The sequence below is a fragment of the Tupaia chinensis genome, unplaced genomic scaffold, assembly GCF_000334495.1.
Source record: "Tupaia chinensis unplaced genomic scaffold, TupChi_1.0 Scaffold000161_4, whole genome shotgun sequence".
Taxonomy (NCBI): domain Eukaryota; kingdom Metazoa; phylum Chordata; class Mammalia; order Scandentia; family Tupaiidae; genus Tupaia; species Tupaia belangeri.
The window spans coordinates 3,094,821-3,116,935 of record NW_006159635.1 but is presented as its reverse complement, the minus strand read 5'-3'; the positions used below and the strand labels follow the sequence as shown (position 1 = coordinate 3,116,935).

The 22,115-nt window shown below is 36.9% G+C and overlaps 1 protein-coding gene and 1 non-coding gene across 2 annotated transcripts in view; both read right to left on the bottom strand.

The window, feature by feature from the left end:
* The window catches only part of LOC102500256 (complement factor H), a 68,205-nt gene extending 47,867 nt beyond the window's left edge, over window positions 1-20,338 (bottom strand). Inside the window, exons 1-3 of the mRNA XM_014586839.2 lie at window positions 19,790-20,338; window positions 2,728-2,913; window positions 1,780-1,885 (exon numbers count right to left, since the gene is read on the bottom strand). Coding sequence (XP_014442325.2) covers window positions 1,780-1,885; window positions 2,728-2,913; window positions 19,790-19,847 — 350 coding nt within the window. The 5' untranslated portion in view covers window positions 19,848-20,338. The remainder of the gene's footprint in view (window positions 1-1,779; window positions 1,886-2,727; window positions 2,914-19,789) is intronic.
* On the bottom strand, window positions 431-552 carry LOC114007381 (small Cajal body-specific RNA 20). Its single transcript, XR_003549020.1, has one exon.
* Window positions 20,339-22,115: the final 1,777 nt, after the last annotated feature.

Here is a 22,115-nt window from a genome sequence, read left to right as displayed (position 1 = left end):
TGGGGCCCAGCCATAGGTATTCAAGATGACCCAGGATCAAAACCTCAGCACCTTCCCATATGGCTCCAATATAGAGCCCTACCACATCAGGACTGGAAACTTTTTTTTTTTCCATACTTAGTGTTTTATTTTATTTTTATATTTTTTGATACATTCAATCACTATATATCATTACAGCTTGCAAAATTATTTTCCCCAGCATGAATACACTGCATATTAGTCTAGTTAAAGATAATATACATATTATCATCCACATACAATTTTCACTTTTGTGTCCCTTAAATGTTTTGCTTTTTTCTTATTCCCCTTGATTCCCTTCCTCTCGTTTTTAAAATAAAGATCTACAAACAAAAATGGCTAAATTTGACCTCATTAAAGTTAAAAAGTTCTATTCATCAATGGATATATATATATATATATATATATATATATATATCTGAGGCAGGAAAACAGGCTGTCTAGCTTACAGCTCCTCAATGGCTGATCTTGGCCTCTGGCCTCTGTTGAGGGAAAAGGAGTTACCTCCCTCGACAGTCCCATGGGAGAGAGTCCAAAGGACTAAGTTGTTTTTTTTTTTTTTTAAGAATTATTTATATATTTCACTTTACTTGTTACTTTTTTTTTTCTGGAGAAGGGATTGCAGCGTGACCGTCTCCCCTAGGGGGTGATTTCTCGCTTTCTGTCTCTATGTCTCTCTCTGTCTGTCTGACGAGCACACGCGCCCTATAGCGAACATCTCTCCAAAAAAAAAAAAAAACCCACGGTTGGCCATGTGGGAATCCAGCACCTTAACCACCCTGACACCTAAAGGTCTGAGTTTTAAACTTCATTTTATTGTCTCAAATCAAGAAATAAATCAGAAAAGCATAATAAGTTCCCACTTGGAATTTTTTGATCCTATTTATATTTGTGTCATATAAAATGATAGAGATCTTATTTCTCCCAAGGGTGAAAGTTTCTTCCAAGTAATTTTTTGATTTGGCTGGGAACTACAGGGAAGAAAAGCACTGTGGATATATAGTGTTGACATCAGCCATAAACATTCAGTGAATGAAGCACAGGGTCAACGGTTCTGAAGAGAATAACATTTTAAATCTATGTGATAAGAATAATTTGAAGACCATGGAGCCTTAAGTAATAGTAGCTGTAAGTAAACCATATAAGCACATAAATGTCTTACATCCCTTAAATTATATATGGTTTTGTCAAAATGATTTTCATATAATTTTGTTATAATTGTCATTGTCCCCAGCACTTTAAAAAAATCTCCCATAATACTTTGCACATAGTAAAGGATAGAGAAAACTTGCAGGGATGAACATGTATTTATGTGTGTACCATCTTCCACTGCCCTATCAGTACAGTAGACACGGATAATTATAGTTCATTTTAGTTTTTCAGTGTTAAGGAACTAATCTGGTCTCCAAATAGAATTATTTCTATCATAACTTAATTTCTTCAGGTTACCTCTATGCAACTTATAAAAATGCTCATAGGGAAATGTAATTTTATAAGATATAAATGAGTACAGTTCTTATTTACTATCTTTTTTTCTTTTCAAAAATTTACTTATTATTATAATTTAATTTTGCTACAGAGCATGTGTGCTCATCAGGGAGAGAAAGAAGAGGAAAGAGAGGAAGCAAGCCACCAGGTCCAGGGCTCAAACCACGGTTGAGCCCTGTGGGGGTCCAGTGTCCAGTGCCTTAATAACCATTTCACTTGATGGCCCCTTTACCATCTCCTTTTACTAAACCTTTTTGTATATTAACTACGTACCCCTCATTACATGTATAAACAACCTTTGCACCAAATTCAAACTCGTTTCCTACTGTGAGCTGAAAAGAACCAAAGGCAATATCTCCAGGATGTCCACAGGGCTTTTCTAAAATGAAAAGAAAGATGCACAATTAGTATGTAATACAAGGGACACGCTTACCACACTGTGTAGGAGTTGGGGGGCATAGAAATGTGATGGTACATTAGAGGATAACATCGAATATAGGGGCAATTGAAAAGCCAAATTTATTGTATAATTGAATTTATCTGTATACTTTTTTTTTTTTTTGAGAGGTTTTTGCTATAGGGCGTGTGTGCTCGGCAGCAAGACAGAGAGAGACAGAGAGACAGAAAGCGAGAAATCACTCCCCGGGGGGGGGGATGGCCACACCGCAATCCCTTCTCCTCCATTCTCCTCTTGGGATCCTGGGCACGCACGCACACGCGCCCGGCATGAGTTTAAGCTACCGGGTCCAGGACTCGAACCGCAGTCGACTACGTGGGAGTCCAGCGACATAGCCATTATGCTAACTGCTGGTCCCACAATTTCTCTCTTTTCTATTTTTACTTTTGCCAGAGAAAACATGCATTCTCTGGAGAGAGATGGAGTGGGAGAAGGAGAAATCATCCCCATGAGGAAAGGTCACCTAACAATTACTCCTCCTCCATTTCTCCCTTCTGTCTGAATTTTGGGCACTTACACTCAGGTGTCCATTGTTTCTCAAGCTGCTGGGTTCGGGACTTGAACCGTGCAGCTGGCTGTGTGGGAGCCAGTCACTGTAATCACCATGCCATGGACTGGCTCTACAATCTCTTTTTAACATGTTGTTGTATTATTTTGTAATTAGATGACAATAGTGATATCATTCACCCAATATTGTTACAATTTCAAATATTATTTTCACAACGAAACAGTTTTCATAAATTCTACAGATTTTTGAAACTTACTCCGACATGTCCTCGATGGGTAAAGGGACACCCATTCTCCCTTCCTGCACTCCATCACAATGGTTCCAAGAGTTCGATATCCAGGGCGGCATTTATAGAAAGCCTGAGTACCAGCTGAGTATGTTTGATCATTCCAGGAGCCAGACAGAATTTCTGTAGCTTTTCTTGGAGGAGGTCCTTTACAATCTACAAACAATAAAAGCAAAGTAAGTCCCTGGAGTACTCATTTAATGTCAGCATGTTTAAGCTGTTTGTTTTTAAAAATGCATCAACATGTACAGGTCCACCCAAAGGTACACCTGCATATGTATAAAATAGGCATTTCACCTTACACAAATTGAATCGATGTAACTTTATAAGAAAGTTCACTATGTAAAAATTATCTAAATAACTTTTGAGATTCATAGATATACTTTACCATATTATTCTTTATTGCCATGCTGCATTCTGGTATTATTTCATTAATTTAGAAAATATTTATTGGGCACTATTCAAAGTTCTAAAGGAACACTCAGTGGAATCAGGTTGCTTTGCTGAAATCTAAGTAGCTTATGAAGGGCAGACTGAAATTTCCCACCGTATTACAGAAAATGTCCCATTAAGAAAAGAGGCTTACCTTGGGACCAGCAGATGGCCTAATGGTTACATCACTCAACTCCCATGTAGTCAACCTCAGTTCAAGTTCCTCAGTTTCAAGGCAGTGGCTTGAAACACACCAGGTGTGTGTGTGTGTGTGTGTGTGTGTGTGTGTGTGCATGCCCAAAATCCCAAGAGGAAAATGGAGAAGGGATATTGCAATGTGGCCATTCCCCCTGCTGGGTGATTGCTCTCTTTGTGTCTCTGTCTCACTCTGTCTCTCCAGCAAGTACACATGTCCTATAGCAAAAATCTCTCTTAAAAAGAAAGAGAAAGAAAGGAAAGGAAAGGAAAGGAAGAGAAAGAAAGAAAGAAAGAAAAAGAAAGAAAGAGAGAAAGAAAGAAAGAAAGAAAAAGAAAGAAAGAGAGAAAGAAAGAAAGAAAGAAAAAGAAAGAAAGAGAGAAAGAAAGAAAGAAAGAAAAAGAAAGAAAGAGAGAAAGAAAGAAAGAAAGAAAAAGAAAGAAAGAGAGAAAGAAAGAAAGAAAGAAAAAGAAAGAAAGAGAGAAAGAAAGAAAGAAAGAAAAAGAAAGAAAGAGAGAAAGAAAGAAAGAAAGAAAAAGAAAGAAAGAGAGAAAGAAAGAAAGAAAGAAAAAGAAAGAAAGAGAGAAAGAAAGAAAGAAAGAAAAGACAGACAAAGAGGCTTTCTTCAAATACACAATAGGTATCCTTATCATACATTATCCATCAGATTCCTGATTAAACAAAACGAAACAAGATCTCTGCTTTGACTTTAAAACCAGAAGTAGGTTGACTGCAACCAATAGTGCTGAGCCTTGGCCTGTCTGAATTAAGTTCCTGATTGATCAAGAAACAGCAAACAGTCCTTTTGGTGGGGAGAAATAACATGAACTTTAGGTATTACCTTTCTTTCTTACAAAATATTTGGTTTTGGATAAAACTTCAAAGGCATACAAAGAAGCAGGAAAAAAGTGACAAGCACAAAGAAAATCTAAGTGTCTAGTAGAAGCAGACAGTGAGATCTACATATTAGAATTGAGTAAAAGACTTTAAAAGAGCTATTTTAAGTATAGGGAAACCTATCAAAAATATAGACAGAAGAGAGAAGATAAAGATAGTTGAAGGAAAATTGGCTCTATGAAAACAACTGTGTTTCACCCTAAAACTGCTCATCAGGTGGTTTTAAAAGAGAAATAGGGAGGGTAAAATACAAACTTAATAAACACAGCAATAAAAGAAAAAAACTAAGTATAAGAAATATCTTGTGCAAGTGATATTTGTCTAAATAAAGTTTTAAAAGTAGGGAAAAGAATGACCAGAGGCAAAATTTGAAGAAATAATACCTCAAAAGTTTCCAAAATTGATTAAAGAAATCAACTCACAGATTCAACATTTTAAGAAACCCTCCAAAGAGTAAATAGAAAGAAAACCTATACTGTGGCTCCAATGAAAATCAAAGATAAAGGCAAAGTCTTAAAAGCAGACAGAGAAGAGATAGCTGAACTTCCAGATAATCAATGGCAGTTCAAGTCCCCAACCTGGGGGATTAAAGCTCATGCCAGGCGCATGTACGTTCATGTCCAAGATCCCAAGAGGAAAATGGAGGAGAAGGGATGGTGGTATTGCCATCCTTCCTGGATGGTGATTTCTTGCTTTCTGTTTCTCTGTCTCTCTGTCTCTCTGGTGAGCACACAAGCCCTACAGCAAAAAGATAGATGAAGGATAAAAAACCATTTCTTTCAGGATAATAAAAATAAAAATTAAGTGCTAAGTCTGTATAATGACTACTAAAGTCTGAAAACAATCTTGATATTTCTAAAGTGTTAAAAATTAAATGGTAGCACAGAACTCTAAACCTAGTGAAAATATAGTATTGAAGTGAAAGAGAATAAAAACACATTCTCAAATAAACAAAAACATAGAGAATTCAACAATAGACTTACTATATATATATATATATATATATATATGTGTGTGTGTGTGTGTGTGTGTGTGTGTATGATACTTAAGAGAGTTCTCTGAGCAGAAGAAAACTGATCCAAAATACAGGCAAAGGAATGCAAGAAAGAATGAACAGAACAGAAAAAATAAATATATGGGTATATGGGTAAATAAAAAGACTACTGACCGATGATAAATATTGTGCTCTGTATGTTTTATAACAATAAAATGATTATTTATCTTTTTAATCAATAAATACCATGGTTTTAGTCTTTATAATAAAATTAAGAAGTAAAATATATGACAATGATTAAAAAAACATCAGAAAAAGGGAAATAAAATTGAACTATGATGATGTTATTGCATATTTTGGAATGTCATGAAAGCACTAATTCAGCATAGACTAATAACTAAAGTGTGCTCGTTGGAATTTCTAAGGTAATAACTAAAGCAATAATATTGAGAAATAAGATAACAACCACTAGAACTGATATAGTGAGATGGGGCCAGCATGGTGGTGTGGTTATTGGGGCGCTAGACTCCCACATGGCTGACCACGTTCAGGTCCTGGACCTCATGGGCAGCTTGCTTTCTCACTTTCCCCCTCTTTATCTTTCTCGGGTGAGTGCATGTACCCTACAACAAATTAAATAATAATAAATAACATTTTTAAAAAAGGAACTGATACAGTGAGATACTTTACTCAGCAAAAATATTTGATGACTATAAAAGAAGGCAGGAAAGGAGGACTGACTGACAGAACAAAAGAGAGATTAAACAAAAAATAAATAGGGGGGACCAGCAGTTAGCATAATGACTATGTCGCTGGACTTCCATGCAGTCGACTGCAATTTGAGTCCCAGATCGGGTGGCTTAAACTCATGCCAGGCGTGTGTGTGTGCATACTCAAGATCCCGAGAGGAGAAAAGAGGAGAAGGGATTGAGGCGTGGCCATTCCCCCTGAGGGGTGATTCCTCACTTTCTGTCTCTCTGTCTCTCTCCGCCTTTTGGGTGAGCACACGCACCCTATAGCAAAAACCTCTCTAAAAAATAAATAAATAAATAGGAAGATATAAATCTTAAACGTAGCTGTATGAATCATCACTTTAAATGTAAATGGATAAAATACTCATTTAAAATACCAAGATTGTCCATTTGGATAAAAACAAGAAAGAAACCTGAGTATATGCTGATTTCTTCAAATAAATTAGGACATATAAATTGAAAGTAAATGTGTAGGAACAGTGTTAACTGAGGCTGACTGACAGGAGCCAATTTTAATACACATTTCTTCCAAACATACCTTGTGTTCACTGACATCACATTGGTAACTTGAAATTGACCACATTATGAGGATTTACACCAGGGAAATCAAACAATTCTACAAATCAAGGGTTTTTCCTTTCCTTTAAAAAATATTTACTTATTTAATTTAATTTGTTATTATTATTCTAATTTGCTATAGGGCATGTGTGCTCACCAGAAAGAGATGAGCGAGAGAGAAAGAGAGAGAGAGAGAAAGCTTCCAGGTCCAGGACTCAAACCACAGTCAGTTAAGTGGGCATCCAGCACCTTAACCACCATGCCACCTGCCAACCTCTCCTTCCCTCTTTTAAAAGTTTTGAATAATTGGTAGTTATACTTTGCCCATGTATATAAAACTATCAGTGTATCTTCAAAGTACAGTAGATCTTGAAGCCAAGTAAACAAATCTACCATCACAAGTTCAGATATAAGCACACCTCTCCCAGTATCTGATAGACAAGGAAATATAGAAAAAGGGAGATGCAGAAGATATGAACACACAATTAACCAAACTGAAGGGGTTTTGTTTTATTTCATTTTATTATTTTTTTGCTAGAAGGCATGTGTGCTTGCTAGGGAGAACCAGAGAGAGAGAGAGAAAGAGAGAAAGGGAAAAGGAGAGATGGAAGGTGAGAAAGAAGAAAAGAGAGAGGGAAAGTGAGAAAGCACCCCATAAGGGAATGGCCACGCTGGAATCCCTTCTCCTTCATTTTACCTTTTGGGATTTTAAGCATGTGCACACATGTGCCCAGGGTGTTTCCTAAGCAACTCTTAACTGTGCAGTCAGCCACACAGGATCCAGCCACCTTAACCATTGTGACACCAGGCAGCCCCCAAAATGAGCTCGTTTATGTTTACAGAACATAGCCTTTAACAACGAAAAACATGTATTAATTCCACACATAAATAAAATCTTCACTAAAATCTACCATAAAGCAAATCTACAAATTTCAAGATTCACATGATTCTAAGTACACCCCTGACCACTAAACAAACGAAATACTGAAAATTCTAAAAATGTTTAAGTTAAGCAACATTTCTAAATAACTCAGCCATGTGGGATCCAGTCGCCTTAACACCCACCTACTGGTCCCTATAATAACATTTAACATTCTATTCTGGAATACTACTTTTTTTTTGGAGAGTTTTGTTTTATGTTTTGTTTTGTTGTTGTTGTTGTTATAGGGAACATGCACCCACCAAAAAAGACAGAGACAAAGAGACAGAAAGCGAGAAATCCCCCCCGGGGATGCCATGCTGCAACCCCTTCTCCTCCATTTCCTCTTGGGATCTTGGGAACGCACGCACAGGCGCCTGGCGTTGACTACATGGAACAGTGGTCGACTTCACGGAAGCCTAGCGATGTAGCCATTACGCCATCTGCTGGTTCCGTATTATGGAATATTACTTTTTAAAGCAAGGGAGAACAATCAACGGAGCCAAACCCATCTCAGAACATATCTTTGTGAAAGATTCTTACATTTCTTAAAACGAAGCTTCATATAAAACTATACCTTATGAAATATATACATACTTGTGAGGGCTATCACATGTACTGATTTACCGTCGAGGATTTTGCAAAATTTTAGCACAGTTGTGTTAGTGAATATAATATGTGTTTCCACATTCTAGTCATGATGTTTATAATTTAAGTAAATATATTATTTGTCCACTAGATGGCGATCACATCCTATTATAAGACAACACAACCTCCTTTCACCACATTCATGTTTTTGTTTCGCTTTTTTCAATTTTTCCTTCATGTTTTTCCATGCAAATTTTCTATTTAACTACAGGCTAATATGTGTTTTTCATTTCCAAAATTCAGATCCAATTCACAGTGCTCAGGTTTCTGGAAAAACAAATTTGTTAAATTTCAAATGTAGCTGCCAACATTTGAACAGAGAATTATCTTCCACAATCACAATAACATTTTGGTAAATTTAGGTACTGTCTGTTACCAAGCCAATGTAATATAAGAAGAGTACAATTTTTCTTAACAATCTGTTTGGTTTAAATCATTTTTTATTAAAGTAATGTCTACCACAAGAGTAAAATAATCCATTGACAAAAATAACCTCAGCCCTCTGGCTTCCCAGAGGCAAATGTTTTTCTTTCAAGGGACTTCAAAAAGTTTATGGAAAAATGGAATTAAAGTATGAGTCTATTTAGGGCAAAAAAGAATGGAAATCCAATCTCCATGAACTTTCTGAAAGCCCCTTGTACATGTATACCTCCAATTCTTGATTTTAAACATTTATTTTAAGAATGTATACAAGAAAAAGATAACATTCTTTCCATCCTGTCTTCCCAGCAAAGTCTCACAATTCTTACTCTGACTATACATGTTTATTAGGCATAAAGAATTCTCATAATTACCTTTTTCACTTCAAATAACACTTAAAGTTCTGCAGCTTTTAAAAAATAATACCTTTTGATTCTGCTTGTAAGAAAACGGTATTATCACCCCCACTCCATTTCCCTATTAATAGATGTTAATTGAGGCCATCATCTGTCACCTTGATCACTTAACAGCCTGTCAAGCCGTCTCCCAGCCTCTGTTCCACCATTCTCCCAGTCCATTTTCTCCAGAACTGTTCATGATTTTGCAAATTTTATCCTGTGATTAAAATTCTTCTATAATTTCTTCTTTGACTTATAAGACATTCCTGCCTTCTCTCTTTGGCCTGGGGAACTCTCGCTTAGTTCTTCCCATTCTTCCATATTTCATCTTGTCCAGTCTCCCACTGACTCGCTCGTTCTAAGCCATCCTGGCAGATTGGACTACATTTTGTTGAGCATCTAAACCTTTTTCTTTTCCTTGGTTCTTTTGCAGTCATTGATTTCTCCCCCAGAAATATTTTTACTGCAGACTTTTAAAGTTGGCTTTGCAGGACCAGCAGTTGGCGTAATGGCTATGTCACTCGACTCCCACATAGTGTAGTCAACCGCGGTTCGGGTCCCGGACCCGGTGGCTTAAATTCACGCCTGGCTCATGTGCGTGCGTGCCCAAGATCCCGAGAGGAAAATGGAGGAGAAGGGATTGTGGTGTGGCCATCCCCCCGGGGGGTGATTTCTCACTTTCTGTCTCTCTGTCTGTTTCAGGCGAGCACACGTGCTCTATAGCAGAAACCTCTTCAAAAATAGAAAGAAGAAAGAGAAAGAAAGAAAGAGAGAGAGAGAAGGAAGAAAGAAAGAGAGAGAGAGAGAGAGAGAGAGAGAAGGAAGAAAGAAAGAGAGAGAGAGAAGGAAGAAAGAAAGAGAGAGAGAGAAGGAAGAAAGAAAAAGAAAGAAGAAAGAAAAAGAAAGAAAGAAAGAAAAAGAGAGAGAGAGAGAGAGGGAGGGAGGGAGGGAGGGAGGAAGGAAGGAAGGAAGGAAGGGAAGTTGGCTTTGCCTCATCTTTCAAGCTTCTGCTCCAATGTTACCTCCTCAACTGCTACCTAATGTGACCCACTTAGAACCCAAGGTCGGCCCCTCTGCAGTCACCACCCGCCATCCCCAGCTCTGCTATTTTCCCTCAGCCCTGCGTCACTTTCTTCACAAGACTGCACAAGACTGCTCACGGTCCATAACTTTTTCCGTCGGTGATGATGCCATCCATCCCTTCCTCCATCCTAACGGAGGATGAAGACCGTCTCTGTTTTTCACAGTTGGTGGAAGAATTTTTATTAATGCCTAGGTCTTTCTGTTCAAATACATTTTTCTATCTACTTTTGCTCTAATCTCAAACACATTGCGAATCATCAGCTCACGTTGTAGCAAAAATAGTTAAAGCAATGATTCACTGTATCGAGCAATAACAATAACGAGACCTTCCTTCTGGCATATTTGCCTGAATCAACTAATGGAACGGTCAAGTTCGTTTAAACTACATTCTCAAATATTTCTAATTAGACGATGAAGAGTTATTTTGGCCCACATAGTCAAACTGTTAGCAAGAATGTACCATGTCCAGGAGAATTGAGTTGGAGGTTCTTAAAGAAAGCAGGGGCAGGGGCTTACGATGTAGACAGTGCGGAAATATTGTCAGACCAGGGCAGGTGGCGCACGCACCCAGGCTGGGGCTGTGTGGGCAACCTGTTTTGATCCTCAGTCCAACCTGAAGGTCACGTGGTGGCATGTCTGTGAGTCCAGCACCTGGGAAGGCTGAGGATGAGGGCGGTGAGCTCTGGGCTGGTCTGGGCAGTGAGACCCGGTCTAAAGGAAGAGCAGAGTGTGGTGGTGGCACCCAGGCGTCCCTAGGTCTAGCCAGAAAGATTGAGACATAGGGACGCCTTATCTTAATGATTTTAAAATACACACATGCACACGCACATAGTTTTCAGACAGTTCATTTTAAAATCCACATATATAGAGAGAGAAAGAGAGAGTGAGAGAGAGAGAGAGAGAGGTTCTATGTATGGAGAGAGAGAATATGCTCCCCTCCAAATATTTTTTACAGAACTATTTAACTTTATTTGTGTATTTATGTATTTATTTATTTATTTAAATTTGACCAGAGAGGGAGGGGGAGGAGGGGTGGCACGCACAAAGCAAGCCGCAAGGTCCGGGACTTAAACTATAGTTGGTCATGTGGGAGCCCAGAGCCTTTAACCACTATACCATCTGCTGGTCCCTCAAAAAAAAATTTAAATAGACATCTTATTTTTCTAGTTCTAGGTTAATGAGTAAACTAAGCTTCTTTTTAAAAAAAATAGTTCATTTTATTCATTATTATTTTTTAATTTGCCACAGGGTATGTGCTCTCATCAGAGAAAGAGAGAGAGACAGAGAGAAAGTAAGAAAGCAAGCCACCAGGTTCAAGACTCGAACCACAGTCAGCCATGTTGGAGTCCACAGCCTTAACATCCACACCACCTGCTGGTCCTCTAATCTTTCTTATATGTAGGATTTTACTTGGATTTAAAAGATGAATATAGTATTTAATCTTTCATATTCACCATCATTTAATTTTTAGTTAACTTTTCTTTATAAGATGCTACTTGGGCAAACCTTACATTTCTTTACTAGGCTTTATTTTCCAACTTAAAATTATTTTTAGTTTAAGAATAAGGACTGTGAATGATTTGATTATTGAACAAGAACAGGATTAGTTTTGCTTTAATTTGAGGTAAATAATCATATAATGTTAGTTAAACCTAAAAACAAATGTACTTGCTATTTTAATGATCATTTACCCAATTTTTCCACTTCCAATTTTTAAGGGAGTATTGTTGACAAACACAGAGCTAATCGCTTACTTTCTATGTCACTATGTCTCTAAATTATTTTTTAAATGTTCTTCAAACGAAATAAATCATGGTCAAATTATATATCTGGGAAAATTTTAATCAAATTTTAACCAAATTTTTCCAGACTTCATCAGCAGACTAAAAATAGTCTTTTTGTTCAACTGCTCTATTGTTTTGACCAAAAAAAACCCCAGAAGATATTATTTTAAAAACATCTTTTAAAATTAGTAGATTTTAGAATATAATATAAAGCAAAACTACAAATTAATTTAGAAAATACTTAAGCAAATCAATAAAATGCATATAGGAAAAATATCAGTATTATTGCATAAAATTAATTTTCCTATCTTCTCATTCATGTATATAAATATTATGAATATATGCATTTATATAAATCTGGTTAGCTTATCAAGAGAAGAGATATTAATATTATTCTATAAATAATGTGAGACTAATTAACTGTAATTTGAAAGATTATGTATATACATATGTGAAGAAAATATCAATGACAATTTAGAAGTTTTCGATTAAAAAATAGACTTCAGAAAAATCAGACTAGGGATTATGTTGCATTTAATAAGTATTTGAAGAAATAAGATTATATTTTAAAACTTAAAGAAATTATTGTGATTTCTTTTTTAAATTTCTTATTTTTTTTTAACTCGTTAGAGAGCATATGTGCTTCCCAGAGAGAGAAGGTGAGAAAACGCCCCATGGGGGTTGGTCATGACATGAACCCTTCTCCTTCGTTCTCCCCTCAGGATTTTGGGCACACATGCACACAAAAGCATGTTTTTCAAGCCACCTGGTCGGGTATTCAAACCACACAGTCAGCTGCGTGAGATCTAGCCGCTTTAACCACCATGACGCAGGTTGGCCCACTCTTTAGAACTTTTAATAGTGAAAAAGCAGATGAAGATAATTCCCGAATCACAAAGAACAAATGGGAGAATAAGCGATAGTCATAAGTAATTGGGCAGGCGGGACTAGCAGTTAGCATAATGGCTATGTCGCTGGACTCCCATGTAGTTGATAACGGTTCAAGTCTCGGACTCGATGGCTTAGACTCACGCCGGGTGCATGTGCGTGCGTGCCCAAGATCCCGAGAGGAGAATGGAGGAGAAGGGATTGCGGCATGACCATCTCCCCTAGGGGGTGATTTCTGGTTTTCTTTCTCTCTGTCTCTCTCTGTCTGGCCAGCACACACGCCCTATAGCAAAAAAAACAAAACAAAACAAACAAAAAACCTCTCCAAAAAAAAGAAAAAAAAAATGAAATTGGGCAGAATAACAAGGGTGTCGTAATTAGCACTGAAACAGGTATTCTCAGGACGCAGCCTCAAATTCCACTGAATACAAGTTTTTTGATCATCAGAGAAAGAGAGAGAGACAGAGAGAAAGTAAGAAAGCAAGCCACCAGGTTCAAGACTCGAACCACAGTCAGCCATGTTGGAGTCCACAGCCTTAACATCCACACCACCTGCTGGTCCTCTAATCTTTCTTATATGTAGGATTTTACTTGGATTTAAAAGATGAATATAGTATTTAATCTTTCATATTCACCATCATTTAATTTTTAGTTAACTTTTCTTTATAAGATGCTACTTGGGCAAACCTTACATTTCTTTACTAGGCTTTATTTTCCAACTTAAAATTATTTTTAGTTTAAGAATAAGGACTGTGAATGATTTGATTATTGAACAAGAACAGGATTAGTTTTGCTTTAATTTGAGGTAAATAATCATATAATGTTAGTTAAACCTAAAAACAAATGTACTTGCTATTTTAATGATCATTTACCCAATTTTTCCACTTCCAATTTTTAAGGGAGTATTGTTGACAAACACAGAGCTAATCGCTTACTTTCTATGTCACTATGTCTCTAAATTATTTTTTAAATGTTCTTCAAACGAAATAAATCATGGTGAAATTATATATCTGGGAACATTTTAATCAAATTTTAACCAAATTTTTCCAGACTTCATCAGCAGACTAAAAATAGTCTTTTTGTTCAACTGCTCTATTGTTTTGACCAAAAAAAACCCCAGAAGATATTATTTTAAAAACATCTTTTAAAATTAGTAGATTTTAGAATATAATATAAAGCAAAACTACAAATTAATTTAGAAAATACTTAAGCAAATCAATAAAATGCATATAGGAAAAATATCAGTATTATTGCATAAAATTAATTTTCCTATCTTCTCATTCATGTATATAAATATTATGAATATATGCATTTATATAAATCTGGTTAGCTTATCAAGAGAAGAGATATTAATATTATTCTATAAATAATGTGAGACTAATTAACTGTAATTTGAAAGATTATGTATATACATATGTGAAGAAAATATCAATGACAATTTAGAAGTTTTCGATTAAAAAATAGACTTCAGAAAAATCAGACTAGGGATTATGTTGCATTTAATAAGTATTTGAAGAAATAAGATTATATTTTAAAACTTAAAGAAATTATTGTGATTTCTTTTTTAAATTTCTTATTTTTTTTTAACTCGTTAGAGAGCATATGTGCTTCCCAGAGAGAGAAGGTGAGAAAACGCCCCATGGGGGTTGGTCATGACATGAACCCTTCTCCTTCGTTCTCCCCTCAGGATTTTGGGCACACATGCACACAAAAGCATGTTTTTCAAGCCACCTGGTCGGGTATTCAAACCACACAGTCAGCTGCGTGAGATCTAGCCGCTTTAACCACCATGACGCAGGTTGGCCCACTCTTTAGAACTTTTAATAGTGAAAAAGCAGATGAAGATAATTCCCGAATCACAAAGAACAAATGGGAGAATAAGCGATAGTCATAAGTAATTGGGCAGGCGGGACTAGCAGTTAGCATAATGGCTATGTCGCTGGACTCCCATGTAGTTGATAACGGTTCAAGTCTCGGACTCGATGGCTTAGACTCACGCCGGGTGCATGTGCGTGCGTGCCCAAGATCCCGAGAGGAGAATGGAGGAGAAGGGATTGCGGCATGACCATCTCCCCTAGGGGGTGATTTCTGGTTTTCTTTCTCTCTGTCTCTCTCTGTCTGGCCAGCACACACGCCCTATAGCAAAAAAAACAAAACAAAACAAACAAAAAACCTCTCCAAAAAAAAGAAAAAAAAAATGAAATTGGGCAGAATAACAAGGGTGTCGTAATTAGCACTGAAACAGGTATTCTCAGGACGCAGCCTCAAATTCCACTGAATACAAGTTTTTTGAAACGTGTAGTGTTGGACGAGCTAATTCCCAGTACCAAATATTGTCCCATGGCGATGTCAGTACTTAAAACAAGTTATTGTTATGGAATACGTCTTCATTAGGCTTCACTAGCTGCCACAAAAACGAGGTTAGCCACGGGGTGACATCAACGTGAAGACCTGAAAATTCTGCAGCAGGAACAATTTGACATTTGAATAATCATCGCTTGTATCTTGGAGATAAGGATTAAGGGAAGAGCTGAGAGGAGCAACATACGTTGTATGAAGTTTTACCAGTAGCCCTTGTGGAAGTTACATTAATGGAGAATTTAGAAATACAATGTCAGTTCTCCAGTTAGCAGAACTGCTCTGAGGTCTTTGTCTAGAAACGTGATGCTTCCTCGGTCCTTAATGTCCTCCTCCTCTCACTGACTCCTTTCAACCGTCAAAATCTCCCCAAGAGGTATCTCAGCCTTGACCATTCTCTCTTCATTGTGCCTCTTACAAACCTGCTCCCCAGCCTGAGCCCACGTCCTCCACCCATCCCAATGTGGCATTCTTCCTGTACCAAAGTGATCCTGTAGTATCTTCTGTTTCTCTCAGTCTTTATAGTTTAAATGGTAAAATACACTTTGTTCACATAACAAAATTCATTTCTCATTTGTCTTCCCCACTGAGTGGTCCTCTTTTGGAAAGGCCTTGTCAGAGTGCCTGGCACTTAGCTCTCTCTCAAAAAGTGACCATTACATGGAAGAACAGATGAATGAATGAAAATGAAATGATCAGCCAGCCTCTCGACATATCCGTAGATTATGGACAACCTGTCGAAATGACTTAGTGGACAGTAGCCAATGTGGAATATAAGAGGAGACAAGGGGACCATGGTTTAGTGCACTTAAATCTCTGTTGCATGAACCCAGAGACTCTAACATCTAAAACTGTGTTGGACATCTGGTCTAAGTGCTCTAAGTTTGATTTATGTTAAAGTCTTTGAAGTCAGGAATCACTTTAGGTTGGGGCAAAGAATAACACTTTTAGGAACCTTTGAATGAACAATTCTATAATTACGTTTTTTCATCGATTATGTATCCAGTTAACAGAATTGGTCAGAAACTTATTTTTAAGGTAAAATACCAAAACTAAAGTGTTCTGTCAAATTATTTTTTCCTTTTCCTCTATTTATTTGGTGTTTTTGCTTTCTGTTCAGTTGCTTTACCTTCTTTGAGCCACTATTAAAAATCTCTTTATAATTACACCATGCACTGTGTTCTAAGACTTGTTAAGGCTGTTAAGAAATGGGTAAAGTACATATTAATTAACGGAGCATGAGATAGAAGGGTTGGCAGCATCTCAAAGACCTAGGCAGGTGTGGGATCCGGTCGGGTGGGGGAGAGAGGCGGAGGCACAGCTAGGAAGAAGGAAAGTGGCAAAGATTGCAAAACAATCAGGACGAAAGCCAATGAAAATGGATCAACTTAGACTTTGGCTCAGCCCTTAGCAGCTGCAGTCCAAAAGTGAAGAATATTTTTCTAACCTGCTTTTGAACTTTTATTTGGAAATTTACCTCTGGCTTAGAATAATTTTGTTTTGCAATACTTAAATATTTCAGTTTGGCTTTAAAGTATATTATATGCAGGCACAAGAGTAGCATATGCAGTCCCAGGATATGCCTAAATTTAAAATAAGCCAGAGTTGCCTTGGCACAGTGCACTCTCCTGCTGTTCCTGGGGGTACCTTCTCTCTTGTCATAGCACTGCCAATCAGAATGCTCCTAGGTGGAAATCCCTCATCTTCCACAATCACGTCCTCCTACACTTTCAACTCACCATCATCCTTTTCTACTCTCCCTCACGAAAAGTGTTATGGGAAGTCACCAGATTACTTAAAAATCACAACAAATGATGATGGATAATACTAAATAGAACTGTCCTAAAATATTTAGCCAGAGTATTTGACATTTCGTGGTATATTACAGATGGGCTGGGTTCATGGTAGTAAAAACAGGTGAAGTCAGAAGGATGGAAGATGATACTGAAGCAACTCCAAATCACATTTTTCTATACCATTGTCTCTGAAAATGTGGAGGTGTTTGGTTTGGGGCTTTTTTAAAATTTTTTTTATTTTGATGGAGGACTCCTGTTTATCACACTGAAATTCAATCACAGATTTTAAGATTATAAACCACATTCATTTCTATAACATTTATAGCATCTTATTTTTTCCTATTAGGGTTCATTCAAATTAGAAACCATCTCATACTTGAAAGAATATAAAATATAAAGAAATGAATTGTCCCTTCTCTGATTGGAATGGAATTCCTTCCTGTTTGATCTATAAAACCTTTTTTTTCTCCAAAAGAACTTTTTTGCCCCCCTAAGCCTCCAGGATTAAAAGACATGTAACTCCCAAAACAACATAGCTAATATTACCTGGACATGTTTCAGAAGAGTTTTTACTTATTCACTTTCATCATTTTGGAATTTTTCAGGTGAGGCCTGACTTCATAAGCTAACAATTGTTAGACCCTAAGTCTGAAACATCTACCTGAAAAGCATAGTCATAAATTATTCCAAAAAGATGAAACTGTGGAGAGGTTGAGATAATGTTTTTCTAAAATTTGTCCTATAAGTCTGATCCAATTTTCAGTATCATGAGAGGACTCCCTGTGCCAAGACCTTCTATGGGGAAGTAACTATGGTTTCTACACAACTAGGAGTGCAAATGCCAAGGAAGCTTTACGTTACAAAGGTGCCACTTTCTCCCCGGTTTGTTAACAAGGGGAAACATGGAAAGCTGGGTTTATAAATTCTTCCTGCTGTCTGTTATTCTTCTACAGTAACTAAGAGTGTTTGCTGAGGAATGATCACTCTGAACGGGGCAGAAGCGATTTTAAAAATGCTAAAATTTTACATCTCGTTGAGTAAAACAGATTGTGATAGCATTCAAAACAGTCTTTTCTCAATTCTCAATTGATGTGGGAAATAAAAACAGAAGCAAATATTGAAGTGTGCGAATATTTTTAATGATCAAGTCTACTTTGCTGAGTAAGATTTAGGTATGGCAGACTAATGGACTTGAGGGACATCTGAAATTAATTTAGTCTCAGAGACTATATAGCAAATAAGGAATAACATGGAAATTCTATATGAACTGAAAATTCATGAGATTTTTCTCTCCTGGCTTATGCATTATATATGCTTTTATGAACGTTAGGAGGCTGACCTAAGCATGGCTTTAAATACTAAAGTTGTGCTTTATGGATCAGGAAATAGCCAGGGATGTAGTCATTCTTGCTGTAATACAATACAGTGCAAATAATGATCAATTTACCAGCAGAAACTGGTATCACATTTAAACATACATTAATGAAAAGTAAAATGCAAATGAAATAAGTCAGGTGGAATGAGCTATGTAAACTCAAGTTTAAATCACTATCATTTTATTATCACATATACTTGGTAGCACTCTATCTTAATAATATTTCAAACTTTATAATCACTTCAGCTAAATTTGGCATCAACTCTTAATTTTTAAAAATTAGCTAGAGATTAAACCAATCTTTCTTACATAACAGAGAATAGAAACAGAATCTAAACAGCAAAACTTTAAGACATTGTCGTAAAGTGAGAAAAGATCAAACATTTATGAGAAGAAAACAAAAGACATATTTGCTACGTTTGCTCATGTTAACATTGTTCTGGAAACTCCTTGCCAATACAGTAATACTGGGTCGTGGGAAAAGTCATGGTGCGATTTTGCCTGAAAAAAATACATCATGACTTTTCCAACACCTCAATATTTCATTTTTAAGTGCTAATTATAATAGTTACACATGCAAGGAAGTGACTGTTTACCTAGTACTAAAAGTGATTGAATATTGAGTTTACAAGCCAAAAGTCAAGCAATAACACATTAGAAAATAAAACTTTAAAAGAAACTTAGTTATCTAAAAAGTATTAAACACATTTTAACAAAAATGTTTCAAAGTTCTGAAAAGATAAAATAAAAATACTCCTATCTGCCTTTATTTCCTAGACTGGAAAACTCCCTGGGACAGAACTTTTGTTATTTGCTACTATTCTTCACTTGCAGAAGCAATTACACAGGTGCGTAATCAAAATTGGTCGACTAAGCAAAACGTTTGGGGAAAGTAGAAATGACGTGTAACTCATCTGGTTTAAAAATGTTGATTCAATATCTATCACATAACTAGGTCCTTATTTTTGAACTAGGGAAATAAATTTCCTCCAAGAATAAACTTTCCACTCTATCAAGACACACTGAAAGAATTAAACTAGGACTTTAGAAATTGTCTTACTGAAAGTAGAATAAAATCCTGTAGTCTTATTTATGATGCCAAAATTCTGCTCTTTGAGAATACATCTTACATACCACAAGGGGGAACTTGATATTATAATTATTACATATTCAATAGCACTTCAAATCTATATAATAGTTTCATCCGATGATCCAAGCAATGCTTGTGTACAAGAACTTTAAGGGCATGTTGTAAATGATAAGTGAATTTTTCTTTAGGAAGTGTTAAATTATATCTAAAATCAATGTAATCATATTATATGATGTGAAGACTTTGATTGACTGAGTATATTCACATATTTCTTAATACTTTCACATAAAGCACTTTAGTAAAATGTCTCAGCCAAAAAAAAAAAGTAAATTACAGTATTTATGATAATTACGGACATTTTCTGCACTAGATTTTTATTACCACAGTGAAATCATCATTAGCAAATAGCTATGGAGGAAAAAAATCTTCCTCTTTCAGTCTTACCTTCTGCTATACAAACAGTCCATAGCATAAGCCAAATAACCTTCACTGCAAGTCTCATTTTTCTGGATCTTCGAGGCAAGCTTTGAGGAGCTGGCACTGCTCACGAAGTCCAGTCCTCCTCTGCTAGAAACTGTGACTAGTGCAGGAATGTCCTTAGTCCAAAAGGAAGCTGAACACCACTTGGAAGTTAAAGGGATTACTGGATGCTCCGCCCATCAGAAACTTTTGCAAAGTAAACAAGAAAAAAAAAAAAAAGAAAAAGAAAAGAAAAGAAAAGAAAAAACAGGAACCACAAACCCCAGCAGCGCCAGGGTTTGATCCAGGTCTCACTGTTCACTGCCCTCCCTCCAATGCTAGCACTACGACCTGCTCGTCAGTTTGTTTTCTGATCCCAGGCATGTTCTCCCTCGGAGCGCATTCAGATTCTTAGGATGTGCACAGCGGCAGCTGCTGATAGCCTCTGCATCTCACGCAGTCTCCAATGATCAAACCCGATCAGGTCTATTTTGTGTAAAATCTCAGAACAAAATATAACACAAGCGTTTGTAAAAATCACTTACAGGACTTCAGGTTAGGCAATGTTTTCACAAGCAGCACCCTGACGGCATGAGTAAACTTGGCCAAGGTACAGGACTGACTGATCTGGGGGTGGGGGTGTGGGTTTGCTTTTCTGGCAATTCATGAAAAGAATCTTTTTAAGACTTTTTATGTGTGCGTGTGAAGCAAAATGGTTTGTTCTCATTTGGGGTAAATAAGTTTAATAATAGAGACCAGCAGTTAGCATAACGGCTATGTCACTGGACTCCCATGCATTCGACTGCAGTTCGAGTCCCAGACCCAGTGGCTTAAACTCATGCCGGGCGTGTGTGTGTGCGTGCCCAAGACCCTGAGAGGAGAATAGAGGCGAAGGGATTGCGGCGTGGCCCTGCGGGGTGATTTCTTGCTTTCTGCCTCTCTGTCTCTCTGTCTCTCTCTCTCTTTCTGGCTAGCACACTCACCCTATAGCAAAAAACTCTCAAAAAAGTTAATAATTCAAAAACACAGTGCTGATTTTTAAAAATGTTTTATTGAAATCTAATGTGCATAAAAGGATCATAAACAAATGAGTTGATGAGCATTGAGAAGGTGGAGACAGTTGACACTGAATGTTCCTACTTCCCAAAAAATCTCAGAACTCCCCTTCAGTCAACAGCTCCCTTACCCCCTCTGCCGTCCACATATAGATGGTCACTATACTGATACAATACTGATTTCTAAAAACGTGAATATATATATATATATTAGTTTATGTAAATGAAGAAGAAGCTCTTTACTCTCATTTAGAAATCTTTCTAAAAATTATGTAATTATGTTTGGAACATTCAACCATGTTGTTGGCTTCGATTATAGGTTGTTAATTCTTAATGCTATGTAATTTTCTATTATGTGTTATCTGTGAGATGGTTAATGGGCATTTGGGTACATTCCAGTTTGGTCCTAATACAAAAATTGCTTTTATTAACATTGTATTAGTGGATTTTGGTAAACGTCTTCATTTCTGTGAATACACACCTAGGAGGAGAATACTAGGACAGAACTGATGAATATGGTTAGGCATAATAGTGAACATCAAATGGTTTTCCAAAGGGAGGAAAAATGTGAAAGACTTACATGGACATTTTGCAAAAGAACATATGTTTATATGTGTGTGTGTGTGTGTGTGTGTGTGTGTGTGTGTCTGTGTGTGTGTGTGTGTGTGTGTGTGTGTGTATGGAGAAAGAGAGAAATTTATTGCCACAGGGAGTGTGTGCTCACCAGAGAGACAGAAAGCAAGAAATCACACACCCCCCCCCAGGGGGAGATGAACACACCACAATCCCTTGTTCTCCATCCTTCTCTCAGGATTTTGGGCATGCACACACACTCACTTGGCATGAGTTTTAAGCCATCAGGTCCAGGATTCAAACTGGGATCAATTATGTGGGAGTGTAGCGATGTAACCATTACACCATCTGCTGGTCCCCAAAGAAGATATCTTAATGACCAACTTCTATAGAAGACCTGCTCAACTTCATTACTCATCAGGAAGTATTATGTTGAAATCACAGAGGATTATTGTTCTATGCACTCTGAAAGGGCTAACTTTACAGATTGAAATTGTCAAGTGTTGGAGCTGGCAAGTGGCACGGTGGTTGAAGCACTGGACTCAGACATGGCTGACTGCCGTTTGAGTTCCTGACCTCGCGGTCTGCTTTCTCACTTTCCCTCTCTCTCTCTCTCTGTCTGGTCAAATTAAAAATAATAATAATAATAATAGTAATAATAATAATAATAATAAATTAAATGA